General features: G+C 28.2%; 1 protein-coding gene across 1 annotated transcript; it reads left to right on the top strand.

Annotated features, from left to right (window-relative positions):
• Positions 1-14,809: 14,809 nt before the first annotated feature.
• Positions 14,810-19,547, top strand: LOC123297790 (venom peptide isomerase heavy chain-like). The gene is made up of 6 exons (XM_044879576.1): positions 14,810-14,895; positions 16,382-16,438; positions 16,506-16,698; positions 17,647-17,864; positions 19,194-19,300; positions 19,362-19,547. The coding sequence occupies exons 1-6, from the start codon at positions 14,829-14,831 to the stop codon at positions 19,488-19,490; spliced, it is 771 nt and encodes a 256-aa protein (XP_044735511.1). The 5' UTR covers positions 14,810-14,828; the 3' UTR covers positions 19,491-19,547.
• The last annotated feature ends 2,510 nt before the right edge of the window (positions 19,548-22,057 follow it).

Here is a 22,057-nt window from a genome sequence, read left to right as displayed (position 1 = left end):
CTTGGGACTAAACTTAATATACCTTGATATATTTCATATATACTAACATGGTATAAAAGGAATGCTGAATTGAAAAATTCTGAGATCGCATTTATGTTCCTCAATGTTTTTTAATTGTTGTATTTTCAATTAAAATCTCATTATACAATGTACAGCACCCTAAAACAATTTTTATTTGGTATAGGTTTGTCAACACGATAACTCACAAACAAAAAGATATATCAAGCTGAAATTTTTAGCGTGCTCAGGACGTAAAAAGTGAGTTTGAGTTCGTAAACAAGAAAACTTTAAATGTAAAAAATGTTCCTTATAAAAAAAATAAACAACTTTTGTTTAACACATTTTTCTGTAAACATAATTTTTTACCCGTGAGGACGCAAATTAGAACAAAACTTTGGTATTCATTTTCTCCACAACTATAAAGTAGCTTCAACTAGTGAAGTAGCTGTGAATATTGTGAAAATTCTCGAAAAATGAAAAAAAATTCTATAAACTCTTGTCGAAAATTTTCGACAACTATATAAATGTTGGTCAAAAAAGCGGCATATTCAACCGAACCTAGGGTGGAATCAAGCCTAAATCCGCCACTGTTGATAGCCCTTGATCCATAAATCTTCTTCTTTTTCCTCATTTTAGATTTTCTTTTGTAATATGTAAGGTTTTTCATTTAATATACAGATACTTCAACCATATAATAGAATGAGTCATATTCAACTATACTTTAAATGGAAAAACTAGAAAACTAGTATAATATCGTACATTTTTCTTTTCAGTATTTACTTTATTCATGTTTATTATTAATTCATAATTAAGTTTTTCTTGTATGCAATAATTTTCTTTTAGATTTATATTTCAGATGATTTATAACATGTGTAAGAAAAATATTAATTTAACAATTTTTTTATTTATTATATCAGCGATATTCAACACATGGTAAATGTAATTTTAATTAATACACTTAAAATTCTTTCTTTATAAAACTGTATACATTTATAATCCGAGAGATGCACGAGAAAAAATGTGCAAGAATTTGCGTAAAAATTTTAATCCCAATTTTTATCAAGACTCGATATCGTAGCTCTAATCACGAAGAAGATATTAAAATCTTAAATTGAAATTATTACGAAGAGGTATTTTTGAAAAGCTGGATGGCGAAACATGAACATGAACATTCTATTGTAAATACAAATATTTAGCTGTACTTGTTCCAGTCGTTGGGCAATTGTTTGAAAGTATTTTTACGTTATTTCAATATGAAACGGCCAACTTTGGAATGAGGTTATCATTATTTGAATTTTTTTCAGTGTACCATTCCAGGTTTCATGATTTAAGTTTCCGGATTCAATTTTTTTTAGAAATTTTCGAACGAAATGAGCTTTGCATTTTTATTTCAAACTGATTGTTTAAGTATTACTTATTTAATTTGCCCTACGTACCTTTTGGATTTTTAATCGTCAAAAAATTCAAAAGTTACAGAAGTGGAGAAATTTGAAGAAAATTTTTTTGATGAAAATACCTGATATTATTATTTTTGAAAGATCTGGTATTAGTGCATCAGTGCAGTTTGTATAAAGTTTTTCTAAAGAAATGATGCCGTTAAAGTAATTAACAAGTAATGATGCTAATAGAGCATTAAATATGCAGATAACTTATACCTACTGAATATTTAATGTGATGATATGATAAAGTCAAATCGATTTTTCAATTTTACTTAAAGTACAAGTTGCTCTGAAATTACTGAAAGTGAATTTGTTTAATATTTATGCTCAAAGAAAACTGGATTGACCAAAATAAAGTTTTTTCTTTGTTTTAGAGGCAAATCTAATAAAAAAACAAGTGAGAACAAGCAATTGACTGTGTTAATTGTTAAAATACTATGTATAAATACTGTTGATCATGGAATCGTTTTGTTTTTTACATCATGTCAGTAAACAAAGATAGCGACTCTGAGAGAGCCTCAATCGTGTATTTTTTTAATTCAAATTTTGTAACACGATACACGATTGCGGTATGAAACACACATAACTGATATTTCCATAATTATACATACTATGTAATGTTAGAACTTAATTTGTGATGTTTACGTTAAAAAACGTTTCAAACAAAGGTTTTTCATTTTTTATAAGGAATGTTTTTTACATTTAAATTTTTGTTCTATCTCTAACGGTTTACAAGATGGGCCCAACGGACCCAAGACCCAATTGACCTATGTTGCTCACTTACAAATTCAACTCTCGATATCTCTTTTTGTGAGTTATCGCGTTTACGGGCAGACAGACGGGCAGATGGACAACCGGAAATGGAGTAGTAAGGTGATTTAATGAACACCTACACCAAAATTTTCTTCGTAACATCAATATTTTTAAGCGTTACAACCTTGGGACAAAAGTTAGTGTACTTTGATATATTTCACATGTATATTATACCTTGATATATTTTATATGTATACATGGTATAAACATATCAAAAACAAAAGCACATATAGGTAACTAATAAAAAGTGCTAAGTTACCTAAGATAATATCCGAAAGAGTAATTCAATCTCCGATCAAAAAGAGGAATGTTATAAATTTAAAGCAAGTTCTCCTGCATAAAAATCATTGTTTTTTTAAGGATTGTACAGATATAAATATGGACAAAAATGTGGAAGTATTGAGAAGAAAAAAGAATTTTGTAATATCATTACCATATCAACTCATTAACATCACAACAAAAAGATGTTTTTTAATTTACAGTATTGAAATCCACATTTAAAGTATTAAAAATTTCGTCGCACAAGCTATACATGCATTTGCGTTAGGGATACCGCATACTTCCTTTAAAATACATAATACAAAAATAAATCGCCAGTATGCCTTTTACGAAACATACTGTATATTAGTTATATTAAATATCAATGATGATTACACGACGCGCGGAGATAGTATACTATCCAACTTTCTACTTAGCGAACGATAAGATGTTTATCATATATAGTCTTGCAATCTCATCGTGGTATATTTTTCAAATTTTTATACATTTTATTTATCCTGTAAGAAATCATACATTTTCAAAAAACGTTCACGCTCAAGCTTATGAAATTTTTTTTTTTGTTGAATTTCTGTAGTTAATCAAGAAATAATATATTTAAAGGCAAATATTTGTTTCATTACATTTAATGAATCATATACACCAAGTACTTTTTTCCTGTTATTTAGGCATTAGTTTGATAAATAATGCATTAAATAATGATATTTAATGACATTATTTCACAACGAGAAATTGATTTCAGTTTTACAATTTTTTTTCGGAACTATGTTTCTCATGGCGCGTTCGAAATGTGGGGGCTAGGAAAAAAAAGTGTCCGGCATTTTTTTTACAGTTTATTATCTTGTAATATTAATAGTTTTCTCAAGGGGCAGTGATCTTGTTGTTACGGTGCTTGGTCCTCCGGCGGAAAGTCGTCAGGTCAAAACTCATCCACATCAATAGACTTTTTATAATTTTTAATATAAAAGAAATTAATTTTATTTTTAAATTGATAAAATGTAGATTATAGCGTAAAAAACATTGTTTCTACCGAGTGTCCCACGACACCTCTCGCTCTTTTTTATTAAACTCAATTTTTGAACGGGAGTTTAATTAGTGTCTCAACTTATCTTCTGATATATTTCTAGTTCTTTTTTTTGTGTGTAGCTTATTATTATTAAATCAATAGTAAACCATGCACAGATATATGAACAAATATAAAACTTTGAATATCATTTTAGTTATTAATTACGTTATGTCAATCAAACTTGGCATAATATTTTATATTATTTAATTTTTTTTTTTACAATATACAATTATACATTGAACTATATTTATACGTGTAGTACTTATGTATATGTTGCAGATGGATTGCCGAATCAGTTGTTTACGAAACCATAAGCTGTTTTAAAAAACAGTTCCGCTAGTCATAACATGCTAAACAACGTTGAGCAAGCTTGCCATTCCACTACGTTTAAGAAAATTGCTACCCAAGCTATTTTCGTATAATTCAGTGGCTTTGCAATCACAATAACCGTTTGAAAATGAAATAAAAAAATTATTAATAATTAATATTATAAACAAATATTTTGAATTAAGTGGAACAAATATAATAAAGTCTAAATAAGTCAACAGCTTATTGACAGAAGCAATTTTCTTTAAGTTACAAACCCAAAAAAAAAAAATCAAAAATAAAAATAATTAAATATTCTTTGAAAAGAATTTCTTTATATTAAATATTCTTTTTTATAACAACATGTTTAGAATGATTAATGAATTAATACTTTGATTAACTGTTAATTTTTCAATAATTATGATTTTTTGTAATTTTGGACAAGATTACCTAACGATGTATTTTAGCTGTCTTGCACAACGGAACTGGTATGTAAAAAAACTAACGATTATGCAAAAGAGCTGATTTCGGAACCCATCTACGACTTATATATACATAATTTAAAATGTTTGAAACAATAATAAATTAGTTGTATAACTACTATGTATAGCTTTTCTTTATCCTTTTGTAGGCGTACCATCTTTAAAATTACACATTTTTATTAGGATACCGTACCAAAAAATAGGTAAACCTATCTTAAATTAAACCATCGTTCTACTTTCTGTCGGATCACATTATTTCATTTTTATTTCAATTTGAAGAACTCAAAATTATAAGTTCTTACGTTTTTTAGAGTTTATCTCAGAGAGAAGGAAAGATCAAAAGACAAATCCCACAGAAGTTTCAAAGCAGCAAACTAGCATTTGAAAGTTCTATAAGTTTTAATCTAAAAATGATAAATATTTTATAATACTACGCATTTGTTTTTCTTTCTTCCTCTTATCTTCGATCTAAGTTACTCCTTGAATCAGCAAAGTGCAGAGTTCTGAAACAAGGTCTCTAGATAAATCTACATCCATTATTTTACTCAAAAACAACACTTGAAGACAAATATCAAGTTACGAATTCTAACAAAACATGTATCATCTTCTAAAATATTGACTCAAATATAAAAACAAATTTAGAATCACATGTGCCTCAATATTTAAGTAAGCATTATCCCATTCAAAAAAAAAAATTAATGTTGTAAACAATAAACGTATCCTTCAGCATATAAGTGAAATTCGCACTTTCTTTTTAAATATACGAAACGCGATATTTTTTATTGATGTTTAAGAAAAAAAAGGGAATTTAATAATGCTAATGTAGTATTTCAAAATTATAGACTTGAGATTTCGATAAGTTGTAATCCACTAATTTATTTCAACTCTAAAAAGAAAATTAATCGTCTATGTATCGCACTCCAAGCAGATTAAATAATAGATTTACGGTATCGACTACAACTACGGTATCGACTAAATGTTATCTTTTTTCGTTGATATAATTTGACTATGTTATCCATTTTTTATTTCCTTTCACACAATCAATATTTAATATCGTACTTATTAATTAAGTACTTTTCAGTATCACTGTATATCAATACCGATGACGTCAAAAATAAGTACTTCTCATCTATTTTTCCTAAAATAACTAAATAATATTTGTCACTAAAATAAGATATAATATTTATCACTATTTAATAATTATAATTATATTAAAAAAAGTTAACAAACCGGACACACGGTGACAAAATTTTAATGCTTAATCGAATGATATCATCACTCAATAATCACTAGAAATAACAATTTGTTGTGAATTCTAAACAGCCTCTATCTATAAATCAACCTCTATCTAAAAAGGCATAGTTTTTTTATGAGGCAAGCAAATAGGAGAATGATTATTTACCTATTTGTAAATCCATTTACTTATTTGTGATTATTTTGCTGTGCCATCTTTCAGCTTTAAGCACAATATAGATTTTTGACAAGTGACTTGAATCAAAATAACTACTATTACCATGTACTGTATAATAGGTCAGTATATTGACCTTTATAATAGGTTTATAAAACGTCGAAAAAGTTATTTTTCAGAATCACCTCCAAATTGTTTGACTGTTTGTTTTTTATGTAAATTCATCGATGTCTCCGCCAATTGTGGACCGATTTATAAAAATATCAAAGCGTATTTTAAAACATGGAAATTATTGACTGAAGTATTTACTTTAAAATTATTTTTACTTTTTCGTGCATTTTTTTGGTGTTGCTTGGATTTTTTGTAAAAATTGTTTATTACAACATCTCTCTGCTGAGCGCCGGGGCCTGACAGTGTATTATGACTACTGCAAGAGCTATCACAGTGAGGAGGAGGAAAAGGTCTCATCTTCTCTGTCACTGCCGAGCTCTTTCCACGAGGAGATGGACTCGAGTCTTAGACTTAAACCTGCCTTTATTTGACGATCTCTCCGACCTAAAGTTCGTTGACGTCAAAGCACTCCTACTGTTCCAAAACAGCTCCAAATGATTCATGAAGTAGTGGCTGGGGATGAGTCAACCCTCTTTTGGTATTACAACAGATCCTATGGTCCAAGTATGTCCCACCCCAGGACAGTCTCTGTAACCTAACTTAACATCGCTTTAGGCAGTAAGCCTATATACTAAATTTTATCTCATTTGAATTAGCTGGAGATTCCAAATATAGCGACGAAAGTCGCTATATTTTCGAAGCTAAGTATATATTTTTCGTGGAAATATGAAAACTTACACTGTTGCCTGTGTATGGACGTTAACAAATACAAACTGTAACTAAGTTATATTTTGATTCCATGACATAACCACAAATGATTAAAACTGTATAACAAAACTAACTGAATAATAATTTATTTTTAAATCAATCGGATTGTTTGTTACCAGACAAACATTGTGTTGTCAGACATCGCATATAAAAAATGTATGAAACATAAAAACATATATGTATATACATACATGCATACATACATACATACCACCTATATTATTATTACAGTTCAAACCCCAATCTTTTATTTCATGACCAATGTACCATGTGATAGAGCCCACAATACTTTATTTAAAATAATACCGCGTTACACGTTCACAAGTTGATTGCGACTGTTTATGAATTAATCAATTTAAGACATTGTTGTAGATTATTGAATTAGGCACAGAAAAACTTCTTGATCTTGGAAACGCACCAGGACTACATTCATTACTCATGTCATATATCCTAACCATATTTACTTAAACTACTTAAACCTGGTTGAATATTTTATTCACGCAGGCAGTTGCGAAAAAGTAAAATTACAAATTGGTTATTTTCGAACAATTGCATAAAAGGAATTTCAGTCTGAAGCTCATCATCGAGAAACCATTACATTTGATATATTTGATATATATTTCAAAAAAACACAATTGGCTTAATGATTGTTATACCTGGGTGGTGTTAAAACAAAAATGAGTATCATATTTCAATTTAAAGATAGTGCGAGCACCAAGGCAATTTTAGATTTAATTTTGAAATTATTTGTACCTTATTTTCAATTTTGATTATGAATTTTCTTATAACTTCATGAATGTAGACGAAAAATAAGAATAAAATTATTCGATATCTTCCTTGGTTTACGAAATATCGATAGCTAAATAATTAAACAAAATTTTCAATTTTCAATGTTTTGAAAAGACTCAGAATATCGAAAAATTTTACTCTTACTTTTCGGCTTATATTGCCAAGATATACCATAATTCACGATCAAAATTGAAAATATATATTTTTTAAATTTGTGTACCACATACCGTGTTTATACATCCTTAATTAATTTAAATAGATTTTTTGTAATTTCCACCGACTAATTTTGGAGAAATCTATAAAAAATATAATCCACCTACTATTTTACCATAAAACCAATGTTAAATATGCCTTAATCCAACTTCATAATTTTTTAAAGAAATCGCGCTTTTTATTTAAAATTGTCTTAGTGCTCGTACATCCTTAAGTGGTCAATTTTTTAAGTTATGGTTAAAAAAACCTAAATTTTTGCCTTTCAGTTTGGAACATGTGAAAAAAGTGACCAATCTACTTGATAGACAAACAGTGGCAATTTCTTGTCCACTAAGTTGGGAAGTTAGTAGGCAATCTCGATTAATTATTCTCGATTGCATGCTCATATAAGTACTCTAAACAGATTCAAACACTTTAAAATTATCTATTTGAACAGATTTAACTATTTACTTGTGCAAATTAATTTACACATCTCATTACACTTGTATTACACGTAATTTTCTATGAACTTACTTGCGCTCCCACCATAATTATTAAGGTTTAAAATTTAAAACTTTTTTCGAACAAAAGGTACTATGGGTCATCGATTTAAAAAATATATAAGCGACAAAATTTAATTGAAGATTTTTTCTCTGATAACATTTATCACCAAATTGTATCTATCGTTCCATACATTTAGAGATAAAGAGTTATGGCATACAATAGATAAATATCGTCATTTTCCTATTTGGTTGTAGATGTCCGTATCTCGTATATGTAATACTGAAAGAGTAATATATTGCACTAAAAATGTATGGACATCCGTACAACATACAAACACTTGGCACTTATTCAAGTAACGCCTCATTGATACAATTCATCTAACTACAAACATACGTTTATGTGTTCTTTTGCAGTAATATTTTTATTCTTACCTTGTCTGAATGATTATAAGTAATAAAAATAATAAATTTTTAAAAATCAAAAATCTCGGCAACATACATATGAAACGAAAAGATGAAAGAATTATTGAATTTCGTATAGTAAATCCTTTGACGGTAGATTAAAGACCTTCAATTTTTATCTAAACCAAAGAGTATAAAATAGAAGAGAAGGCTTCTGTTACTGGCAATGTTAAAAAAATAATTCAAATTTCAACATCTCAAGTGATTGTGTCCAACCATAAACGTTCTTCACTCCTATAATTCTGCTTAAAAAAAACTATGTTAGCAGAGCGTAGTTTCGATCTACGGACCTCTGGGTTATGGGCCCAGCACGCTTCCACTGCGCCACTCTGCTCTGTGTTTTATTATCGAAATAACATCCTTGTCATTCTGTTGTATGAATATGAATAGATACCATCTAATGAAAGCCTTCGACTGCATGCATGATGATATAATTTGTGCAATTATTAATCAATATTAAAAATCTGTTATCAATTCTTGAGTTTTCATCTCATATTTTATAATACTAGCTTTAATATTCCGCGTTGACCGGGTACGTTCTACCCAGACTTATATCATCTTTTTCGGAATGACTGAAATTTATCGTTTAAATGTCTCTTAAAAATTTATATACGATCTCAATAATTACAAAAGTTCTATAATATTCTGGAGCTTTCCATTACGTTTATACATTTTCATTACCCATAGGTATATTGCGCTTCTCAGGTAGTGTATCAGTATGGGACTTAGATATTTTCATCAAACATTACCATTAAAGCGCAAGCAGAGCGATCAAACTTTCTTATTCAATGATTGGTCAAGGGCTAGAGTCCAGCATAACGATAGGCCAGGGTAGTCGGGAGTTATGAAGAATAATCGGCTATAACAGAAGAACAGTGAAAGACAGTTGTGAAGGTAGTATTCGTACAAATATCGCACAAAAGCTTTTATTTAATATCAATTACTTTCGCATTTATAATATATAGAGATAGAGATTATGATAATAATAACAATTTAATATAAAAATATGACTAGAGTTTATTTATATAAAATATGACTAGTAAGTTTATTTATTATTTAGTAAATAATAATAATTATTCCAAATGAGAACAATACAAAAGCAATTCGTGACTATCAATCATACAATACTGACTGACTGACTACTGTAATGATATTCATTCATCCTCAATCAATTATTGGAGTATGAGATATAGAGATTAATAATTGAAAAATCCACTCAAATTTTTAAGTGTATTATGTATAGAAATAATAATGGGAAGTTAGGATAGATATGACCTATAGAAATTCAGTTAATAACTTTCTGATTACATCAATTGATAAATGCACAAACCTGCAAAAAAAATTTTTTTTACAGGTAAATGCGACATCCTTCTATCACTTCAGCTTTTCTTTATCATTTATAAAAACTAAAAATCGGAAATCAGATAAATTGAAGGAGCGGGTTGGGATGATACTAGTTCTTGAAGTTGAATTGTGTTATACTGGTGTTATATTGGGCATGATTCAAACCCCTGAAATCATACTAGGGATGATATTAACCCCTGAATTATAAGTTTACTTTTTTCGTCTTTGAAACAATTTATACTCCTTCGAGCATTTACCGCAAAACAATATATATTGTTAATTTTTTGGGATATTATTGACTGACACTGTCCAAGATTGTGAGTTAGATTGTACTTTTTTGAACCATCCAACCAGCATCAATCCATAGGTATTGTCCCCTGAATTCCTTCGATTTTTCGAAATTTCAAATTAACCAGCAAATAATCCTAAAATATTTTTTTACTATGTGGCCCAATTTCAGTGGATATAGATTTAGACTTTAAGAAGCAGTTTTAGTTGCAGTTTTTAGTTAATATAAATAGTTTATATTCTAGAACATTGAAATCGTAAAATCTGTGTATATATTTCATTGTAAAAACTTCATTTTTAAATAGGAGAATTCCACGGTTCAATAAATAAATACGAAAAAAATTGACTTTTTAGGAAAAAGTCTTAGAAAATAATTTCGATATTTTTGAAAACTTCTTTCAATTTTGAACCGTGGAATTCTCCCTGAATTATGGGGAAGAAATGATTGTACGTAGTATGTACTCATTTCTAACGAGTAAATTTTTGTTCACTAATTTTAATCAATAAAATCAATTCTAAAAATCAGTTCTGCAAATACTTGTACATAAATGTAATGTAAATTGCCTAAAACTAGATATCAATGAAAAAAACTTGTATCTATTGTAAGCAATTTTCTTCAAAAATTACATAAACCACTTTAACCTGAATCTTGTATACATAAATCACCATAAACTACATCACACAGTGGAAAAAAATTATCCTGCTCCTCATAATCATACTTACCCAGAACTTAGGTAAACAGAAAAACAAAGTATTTATATTCAACTACTCCTCTAGCATGATTATCATTTAATAGCAGCTGAGGTGTATTGCACCTATGGCGTAGAGATAATATTAGACTTACAGAAAACATGGCCATATTGTATCTTAGAATAAAATTAATTTTCTACAAATATTCATATTGTCAAAAATTTTCATTTGATGTTAATAGTAACTGATGTCAAATCAAACTCTAATATATCTTAAATATCACTAATATTAAAGTCTAATAAAATAAATAAACTCAATTATCATTATTATCTAGCAGATATTACATTTTCAAAGAAAGTCTGACAATGTTTCTCCCTCCCTTTGAATATTATTTTCCATTCCTAAATTTCATTAAAAATCTAACGAGATTGAAGTACCTGATGAAAAATTGATTACACATACACATAATACATACAAACGTTTTTTGAAAATCTACGACATTGTAAAAATGTAAAGATACAAAATTTTGGAGTTTCAAGGTGAAAGCTATAACTATCAATCAGATTTTAAAAAATTTTAAGAGTGTTGTCAATATCAATTTATCGACAGAAAAAAAATAAATAATGAATGACATTTGTTGAGTGAAAATATGGTCGTTTTGATTACAGTTAAATCATTAATACTGTTCCATGTCATTTACTAATTATTACACCATTAACTTCATATATATTTCATTTAATTGGGAGTGGGGTATATCATAATATACTGAGGTTATCATCTAAATATACATATTTTATTTTAAGAGGTGTACAATCAGAAATGTGTTCTTATTTTAACTCCAATTATATTATGAAAATTAATCATTATAGTCAACAATCATCAGAAATTGTTTTCAGAGCGGCCTTGAATGTTCCAGTTTTTTTTTTTGCTACATTATTATGGCAAGAGTATAGGTTATAATCAGGATAGAGACCTACCATTCAAATTAATTAATTAGCCGTGAAAAACTATGGTCCTTAATTTTTTTCTGTTCTTTTCATAGCTGTTAATCAATATTTTACCCCCCCCCCCCCAACAAATAAATAATGTTGCAAGATCAACGTTAGTACAAGTATTTTACGAAAATTCGAACAGTTATTTGAAAAGCAACATATAAATCTGCCAATAATCATATATTCATATAAACCCGGCATAGGGTGCATGGTTAAAATATTTAAGCCATCACACAATATAAGCGTATCATAAATCTGATGGCTACATTTTCGAACCGATACAAAATAAATATGCTCGTAAGCTTGAAAATAATCCCTCTATGTCCAGCTTATTTGCTTGCCTTAATTATATTAGAGTTATTATAATTAGACTGCTTTGAAAATTCATATTAAATATTATATTACTGCCTTTTTCTCAATTTATTCATAAGCATGATTATAATGGCTAGTAGAATTATTTATATAGGATATAAGCGATCATAAATTCTACATCATAATTTTCAAAATATATAATTTTCCATAACTTTTAGTTTTATAACAATTTTTAAGTCCTGATGAACCGAACCCATTACTAAATAAAGCTTCCTTTACTGAAAAGTTAAAAATTATAGAAACAGATTCACAAATTCTCCGAAAACAAACAATTTTGGAACCGCATACAGCAACATATCCTAGTCTAATTCATTACAAGATTTTTTATATTTTGTTTTAGATTAAAATCAAGTATCATATAAATTAATTAATATTGATATACATTAGACCATAGACAATAAATTATAATAGTAAATAGTATAATATAAATATTTATTATCTATGCATTAGACGCTCAAATAGATATAATCATATTTCTACTATTTAGTACGTCATATTGTTGGAAAAACCCGGCAAAATAAATAAATATCTACATTGAAATAATTCACATGCATTTGAAAAACAAAGTCCAGTCTCAGCATAGTACTTTCTATGGTTTGAGCATACCAAGTAAAAATTACGATTATAGTTTCTAGGAGCAAGTTTTGTTTACTCCCTTCTTCTAAATCGTTTTACATGATAACAGAGAAAATTTAGACAATACATTTTTTAATGGCATATGACGCAGATCCAAATATATCCCCATTTCAAAAATGATCTAATCAAAACGGAAAAAATATAATCTTCTCGAAACCAACTCGAAATACGTTACAAGTTTTCATTCCCTAATCGTATCTCCAAACAAAATTAATAGAAATTCATTATTGGTTAAATATTTTTTGAATCTATTTGATAAATTATCTATTCTTAATTAATATTAACATATATCCTAATTTTTCATTAACTAATTTCTGAAATTATAAAAAGTAGAACTTTGGTAATGTGTAGGTACCAGAATAAGAACATACATGCATGATAATTAAGAAATTCTAAAAAATTACTATAGTAGTGTCATTATTATGTTTATATATATATATTGTATATATATATATATATATAAAACATCCTTCATTTGCGGATATAATTTTGTTTGGAATCAACATTTTTATGAAAAAATTTAATAAAAAATACTTTATATGATTTGAGGATATGATTTTGGTATTGACATGATTTTAAACCAACTTTTGAGAAGGTAAAATTCTTTGTTTACGAAATTCTTATTGACTGAATTCACGAAATTTAATTTTATCCTCGATCATAAAGATTTAATGGAAACTCGTTCATTCACTTCATGGAAACTCAGTCATTTTCTGTATATAGATGAATTATCTGAGTGTGGGGTTAATGGATTTAAATTGACGGTCAAGGCTTGAAAGATTTCATTAATAGTAAATAGTTGTGGGTTTTTTCGTACCTTAATACATAAACAAATATATAATTATAATAAGAAATGTATAATCATAATAAGAAAAAAAATTGATGGCTATGAATTGTAATTAATAGAACAGAAAATTTTTAAAATCAGATAAAATTCCTTTTAATAAAAAAACGTTTATCATACTTTCTTAATTGATGCAGTTCAAAAAATTGCTTTAAAAACTATGCAAAATTCAAAAAATTCCTTAAAATTATACTTAATAGAACAGAAAATTTTAAAAATGAGATAAAATAGAATTCTTTAAAAAAAACGTTTACCATAATTTCTTAAATGATGCAAAGTTTCAACCTGTAATCATTTTGATGATCGAAATAATATTGATATCATTTTTTCTTCTATATGAAAAGAAACGACTGTAGTCAATTTTTAAGGGACTAAAACAAAATAACCCCCTATCTTATTGATCTTGGCAGGCATTTTAATAGTTTATTTTATCCAACCAATTTAATTTCGAAAGTATTGAATAATCAAAACCTAACTTCCTGAATTTGAAGTGGTGAAAAAAGGTCCACATTTTCTGTTGTGCTTTTTTCATGATTAGGCCATCACATCTCAGGCTGCAGATTAGAAAATAATAAAAAATTAATTTTTATTTTGTTTTGTCTCTTCAAAGGAATGTCTATTTATTCGACCTACTGGCTCTTATAATATGATCAAAATAAACTTTAACAATGATTTAATCATTTAAAAATTTTCAAAAAATTTAGTTTAAATTAAAGATTTTCCAGAAATAAAGTATAAAAATGACTGCTCTGGGTTTTAATTTATACCAAAATCAATTTTCAAACAAAAGTTTAAGTACACAATTAACGTGTGATTAATTTTTGCTTTTAATTTCGAACTAAATACTTACTATGGAATTTGAAATATTGTAGAACATACTTAGTTTTGCAAATAAATATTAGCTTATATTTTAACTGTATTACAATACTGGGAAAGTTTATGTGGTAAACCATATCATTTGTATTATCTTATACCGCGAAGAGTTTAAACAAATCTCCTTGAATCAGTTTAGTAACTTGTGACTTAGTTCATAGTTTGTTTGTAATAATGATCTTGTTAAAATTATTGTTTATAGTTTTGTGCATTGTTTTTGTAAAAGCTGATTACAAATTTGGTAAGTGAAATTATTAGTTTCTTTATTAGATATTGTTATATTAATATTCATTCAAAGTTGGAAATCCATTGAAAAAGTCTATAGTTGTTTTTTAACCTTTTTCTTGAAGTATTATGGCCATTCCCATTATAGTCAAGTTTGTTAAACATGCTCATATTTATGTACACTCTTTTTGGCAATACTTATGCTATATTGTATGTACAAAATTCCACCTTGGGAATAATCAGTTAAAGTTTAAGACTGGAGGAGTATTTTGTCCGTTTTACCCTCAGACAGCATTTTCGAATATAAAAAACAACTATTTACTGGTTAACAAATTAATTTGTTTATAACAATTAATAGCCCATTCGCACAAATTTGTTTTTTTTTTTACCAGTTGACTCCTTTTGAACCAAGGTTTACGAAAAGTACAAACATGTTTAGTCGGATTCACTTTTTCAATGATTGGTCAGTCATTTTCATTTTTACGCACTTTTTCAGGAGTTTGTCGCTTACGTAGTATATCATTATAATCATTGTTTTATAATCATTTTTAATTCATTAGTGGCCAAATAGAATAACCAGATATGTGAAGATAATAGTATGTTATACAAATATATTGACACATTTTTCATAATATTTTAGCTGAAACGCCGAAATTTTAAACCAGCTCGTATCATATTTTCGAATTTAAAAGGTATCATAATATTGTTGTGTGATTAAAATTCCACGATAGAACTTTAAAATCAACAAGTGAAAACAAACAATTGACTGAGTTAATTGTTGAAATACCATGCATAGTCGGTGTTGATTTCTTTATCACATTACACATACAAACATGTGACACATACATAACTGTTCATCAAGTATAGTACATATTATAAAATTTCCGCCTAATTGGCGCCCTCACGGGTAAACAATGATGTTTACGAAAAAATGTTTCAAACAAAAGTTGTTTAATTCTTGATAAGGAACATTTTTTACATTTTAACTTTTGTTCTATCTCTAACGGTTTACAAGATGGGTCCTACGGATCCAAGACCCAATTGACCTATGATGCTCATTTACGAACTTGACCTCACTTTTTACGTCCTGAGTACGCTGTAAAAATTTCAGCTCGATATCTTTTTTCGTTTTTGAGCTATCGTGTCCACAGACGGACGGACAACCGGAAATGGACTAATTAAGTGATTTTATGAACACCTATGACAAAAATTTTTTTCCTAGCATCATTATTTTTAAGCGTTACAAACTTGGGACTAAACTTAATATATTATGTATATTTCATATATGCATGGTATAAAAATTGGGGAATCATCTTTCTTCAGACACCAAATTTAATAGCCATGATCTTTTTGAAAATGATGAAATGAATATTAATAATTTTCAGAAATTTATGCATAAGAAATAAAGTTTTGAAAATGCTTTTTTTATTTAGGAAAAAGTTGTACTCAAAAAAGTCATTAAGCTGTTTTACGATTAAGTATAAATGTGCTTTTATTTTTAGGCAGATCAGCAGTTTCACATTCATATCCCTTTATTGTTTCATTGCAACAAAGAACAAGTAAGAGAAACAAACGATCCTAACGATATATTGAACGCATAAAAAATGAAATTTGTTTATATTTCAGATGATACCATATTTAAGTATTGTTCAGGGGTAATTGTTTCCGAATCATGGGTGTTAACAACTGCCCAATGTGTTGAAGGACGAAACCAAGATAATATATATGTGGTAGCTGGTGTACTTAAAGCATACAACTTTAATCATAGAAACTCCCAAACTAGAAATGTCAGCAAAATTGTTCAAAATCCCAAATACAAGTAGGTGCCATAAAATATTTTAACTAATAAGAGTAGTTACTTTTTAAAGTGAGTGTTATTTCAGGATTGGGAAAAGTGGCGAATATGTGGTCGGATGTGTAGTACGTATTCTTCGGGTTAGAAATGGCATCAAATATATTATGGGAAATATTGAAAAGTTACTCCCGAAATGAGGCTGTGAATTTCCTGTATCAATATTCTTACAGAAGGTATTGACAGAGTTTCATTTTCATCATAAACTGTTCTGCATTTTCTCATAGTTATGCAAAATACACTACTTTTGCAAGTAAATTTTCGATATAGTAGTTTTTAAAGTATTAAAGTAGTAAGGGCACCAAGGCAATTTTAGATTTAGGGTTGAGATTATTTGTACCTTATTTTCAATTTTGATTATGAATTTCGTTATAACTTCATGAATGTCGACGGAACATAAGAATAAATTGTTTCGATATCTGCTTTGGTTTTCGAAATACAGAAGACAGCTAAATAATTAAACAAAATTTTCAATTTTGAAAATTACTCCAGATATCGAAAAATTGTATTTTTTTGTTTTCAATAATTTATTAAGGTTTTAACTTTAATTTAAATAGTTTTTTTTATAATTTCCACCGACGAGTTTTTGAAGAAATCTTTGAAAGCATATCATCCATCTGCCGTTTTACCATAAAACCAATGTTAAAAATGCCTACTTTTGCCCGCTAAAATTTTCAGAATTGATTTGGACTTAGTAAAACTTAATATAAAAAAAATCAAGCTTTTTACTTAAAATTGCCTTAGTGCTCGTACATCCATAAACGATACATTTTCTTAAACGAGATGCACTATACATCTACCTACACACTCTACCCGGTAGTTTTCTCCATTTGGAATGATCACCCACTTTGACAAGTTAACTGATGGACCTCCATATATTTCAAATAATCAATTTTTGTTATTATCTTTTTTAAGTTTCAAAAAAGGAGAGATACCAAAATATGATTTAGCAATGTTGAAAATGAATAAGCCGTTTGTATTTCGATCAAATGTACAAGATGTTACTTTAGGTAAAACACGTCAAATAACTGGTCAGGGAGAAATAGTTGGATGGGGTTCTACTCAAGGTCCTGACGATCAACACCAGTCGAATGATTTATTATTTACCAGCTTGACAGTTACAAGTTACAATGGTAATAATATGTATAGAAATTTTTTATCAAGTAATAGAAGTTACCCGCCAGCTTTGCTTAGCATTTTCAACTTTAAAAACAAAGACTGTACCGTGTTATAAGCCTTCACTTTCCATGACCTCACTTATCTTCTTTTTTGTTCACAATTTTTAGGATTTTAATTTTTTTGTTTGGAATCCTATTTTTTTGAAAATAAAATTTAGTTCATGATACTCGCTAATAATGTTACTTTCTACAGGTTAAAAATTTTTTAATTAGATTTAGTTTTTAAAGTATTTAATTCAAAAATGACGAATATCAACTTCGATGCAAATTACCCCCAAAAAAACTTTCTACCCCTTTTTAACCCCGTTAGGCGATGAGTTTCAATAAAATACGAAACACATCATCCCTCGATGTATGTTTATGCAAAATTTAAAGTAGACCAAAGAACCACATTGTTCCATACAAAATCCTCCAAGTTTCAGGTCTCTACGATCAGCGGTTTAGGTTGTGCGTTGATTCGTCAGTCAGTCAGTCATTCAGGACACAGCATTTTATATGTATAGAATAGATAAATAATAAATTAAGCACATATACATATCGTACAAATCGGGAATTTTATCAGATTTCCCCTACCTGTATCAGACTTAAGCTGTGGCCAGATAGTTATGCATCAAACACAATAAACACACAAGCGAATATAGGCTAGTCAAGTAGGTATATCAGCTCATAAAATGAATGGAATTCATAAATTTTGCAAGTTGAAATATGTATTTGAATTGCCTATTTTAAGTTCGTGTTGTGTTTTATGTGACCTTCGCCATATATATACGTTCCTTTATGTTGGAATAAATATTGATGCGTATTATTAAAATTTAATATGCCGGTGTATGTATAGGTAGTAATAATGGGGTAATATTTTCCGTCTATAAATTCAATGATTCCAACTAGTAAGGTGCTATATTAATTAAATTATTCACAAGTTTAACATAATAAAGTCAGGTATCAGGTTCATCCACTTTTGTATTTATTTAATTCAATTATATTTTGTTGAAACCGTTAGTTTTACCATTCTTTTTTTATTCTTACTTTTTATGAATATTAACCTCCAGCCGAACCTTGAAGAAAGCAATAAACAATTTTTTTAAAAGATTGGGCACACTTCATTAAAATTTTTTTTTTTTTTTACTTGATAGGTATTTTTAAAAAGTTTCTATCCTTATATTTTGATGCGTTTTATCATTTTCCATTCCAGTTTCGAAATGTAAGGCATTAAAAAATTATACTAAACTCCACACTCTATAAAAGAATTTATTGAAATTTATTTTAATGAATTAACTTTTTTAGACTGTCTAGATTATTACAAGGATGTAAAAGATAAATTTTGCGTTGGGAATTCAGAACAAACAGCATGTTTTGGTGATGGAGGTACTCCATTCGTACAGTATTCAGAAGTAAGTGTTTCTTATATCATACATAAAAACTATTTACAATAGCAAATTTTTATCTATAAAGGAGGGGCATGCTATTGTTGTTGGATTAGCTTCAGCTTCTGCAATGCCGTGTGGATCTAAACCAGCTCTTTACACGAATGTGGCATACTTCAGAAGGTTCATTAGCAACACAATTCTTGAAGATGAATAAAAAAATCACAATCATGTGAAACCGCACAGATTAAATAGAAAACAGAGTACAGTCAAATTAGATGGAAATTTAGTATATTTTACTTCATAACAACCTCATTAAAAGTATTCTTAAAGTAACCGCATTGTTCGAAAATGGCCAGTGTTTAAAAATAAGAAAGATCTTAAGGCATGGAATATGATTATCTAATGTTATAGTAAAGGGTTTCATATCGCTTTGGAAAAAACAGGCTAGAGAAATAATTATGTTCATTACGTAATTTGTATATCATATGTGTAATAAAATTGTCTATGCGATATTCCCCACGGATCGGGCCAGTAAAACTTAATTTAATTTAACAATCACTGAATATGCAAGATTTTATGTGCATATTGCCTTAGCAACTAATAGTAAAGTTAAAGATGTTACAAATAAAGGAAAATGAAAGAAACCGCTTGCACTTTGCTTGGGTGTCAAATATCATTAGTAGGGCATCAGTTAAGTAGTGGCGCTAATGTTTTTATTTGTTAATCAACAATTAATTGTTAATTATTAATTAAATACGTCGCGTCGTATGAAGTTACCTTAAACAATTTAATAAATAGGCAACTTGTATTACATATTTGTTATACACAACCCATATACACTTTAGAAGCTAACAATATTAAAAATTTAATATCTTAGCTGCAATTCAACCAATTATTACGAAATTTGGTATCCAGGAATTTTTTGGGCCGCTGAACATGTTATTCAATAAATATTTATTAGAATTTACTGATAAGAGTGATGGCTTTATCATCATCTTCATCTTCTGCTGGATTATAAGCAGTATTATTACAATTCCTCCCTTCTCAATTTCATCGATATCTTGAAATTTTCCATTCTTCTTTACGGGATCGTAATCAGTGACCAAAAACCCCTGAATATCGATTGAAAGTTTTATTCATTTGAACTTAACATCTACTCTATGCTTAACGAACATTCAATTTAGCACAAAGTAAGTGTCAACTGACTACTCCATTAGTATGTACTAGTCAGACGTCAAGCTTTATCAAAATTTGGCAAGCTTGGCTCTTGGTAGTCTTGGTATATAAGTAAGTCTATCTAGTTTGAACAATATTCTACATTTTCAGTCAATTGTACTGTACCTTGTTTTGATTTGTGCTGTTCTCTTTATGACTCAAACTTCAAAGCTTTAATTTTATAAACGTATGTGATCTTTTTTAGAATTAATAAAAATTTTTAGTAAAACTTGAATGAAAATTGTTTTTTATTTCAAATATTTAGATCCTAATCACTTGAGAAAATGAATTTAATCCAACATTTTAATTTTTCCTTGTGAATATATTTCTCATGTAAGATACATTTACCTTGACCGTTCAATTTACAGTCATACTGTCCTCCCTATTTTAATAAATACTATCATAATGCTATCAAGAAAGACGAAAATCGACTGAGATTATAAATGAAAATGTCATAACTATCATGCTGTTTGGATTAATTTTTTCAAAGTCAAATAAATGCCTTAAAAAACTAACGAAAGAGATTCTTTCATTTGACTGTAGGTATACTTAATCTATTCCATTTATTGAATCTTTTCGACTTTTTCGAAATATTTTGGGATGGAAATTATTTATGAAATAATAATTATTAACTTTTAAAAACTGTTGCTTAGTCCAGTAAAATGTTCAACAAATTTTATCTCGGTACTTTCATCCGTTGTAGGTATCTCTGTGTCACAAAAAATGCACCGATTACATATGGTACTATATTTAATACGTGCATTTTTTGTGACACAGAGGTACGTACGGCGAGAAATACGAATTTCCTGCATAATCATCTTAACCATTGACTTTAGCAATATAATTAGATGTATAACTTCACTTGTTTCAATTTTTCTTTTTTGAAAGACTGTATTGTAAAAGTAGATAAACTTTTGATTTGAGAGATTTTGGAAATTAGTATTCTTTATTGCTTAGAAATATTATTTTGAGATAACTTTCCTCCAAGTTAATTTTAAAATGTTTTTAACCATACACCGTACCTATCATTAAAAACTAATTTAATGATCAAATTAAAGTAATCAATATAAAGACTACTTGAGTTTATCAAACGAAATAACAATTTTTTTTCATCCACTCATATCCCTTAATTGTTCAATCTCTTCCTGTACATCATTAAATTTACAAAAAGTGTAATGTTAGACACTTGTAAGTATTTTTACATATTTTCACTGACAATTAAAAGTAAGAAAAGTCAAAGGAATGAAGAGTATAATTGTTAGAAGACATTTTGAACTTTTTTTTAAGTAATTATTGTAGGTATGTTAGTTTGAGAGTAAATGTGACTATATTTAACATAAATAATTTAAATAAAGTATCGTCAAATTTTATATCAAATGAGTGTAGTAAGTTTATCATAGTAAGTTTATCAACAGCTTTTACAAATAGAGAGATACAAAAATATTATAAAAGCTCTCTCTAAGAAAAAACTAAATAAAATCCAGTTTTGAACGAAAATTGTTATCTAAGATATTCAATTTTGGCCAAAAAATTTAGAAAATCATGATCATTGCCATAGATAATATA

Source organism: Chrysoperla carnea, chromosome 4, assembly GCF_905475395.1.
Source record: "Chrysoperla carnea chromosome 4, inChrCarn1.1, whole genome shotgun sequence".
In the NCBI taxonomy this organism is placed as follows: domain Eukaryota; kingdom Metazoa; phylum Arthropoda; class Insecta; order Neuroptera; family Chrysopidae; genus Chrysoperla; species Chrysoperla carnea.
Note: the sequence above shows the minus strand (reverse complement) of the source record. Positions and strands in the feature narration are given on the sequence as shown.

Coding starts and splice junctions, on each gene's coding strand:
- LOC123297790 (XM_044879576.1), top strand. CDS start 14,829: ATGATCTTGTTAAAATTATTGTTTATAGTTTTGTGCATTGTTTTTGTA. Junction 17,865..19,193: donor GACAGTTACAAGTTACAATG/GTAATAATATGT, acceptor TAACTTTTTTAG/ACTGTCTAGATTATTACAAG. Junction 19,301..19,361: donor CATTCGTACAGTATTCAGAA/GTAAGTGTTTCT, acceptor TTATCTATAAAG/GAGGGGCATGCTATTGTTGT.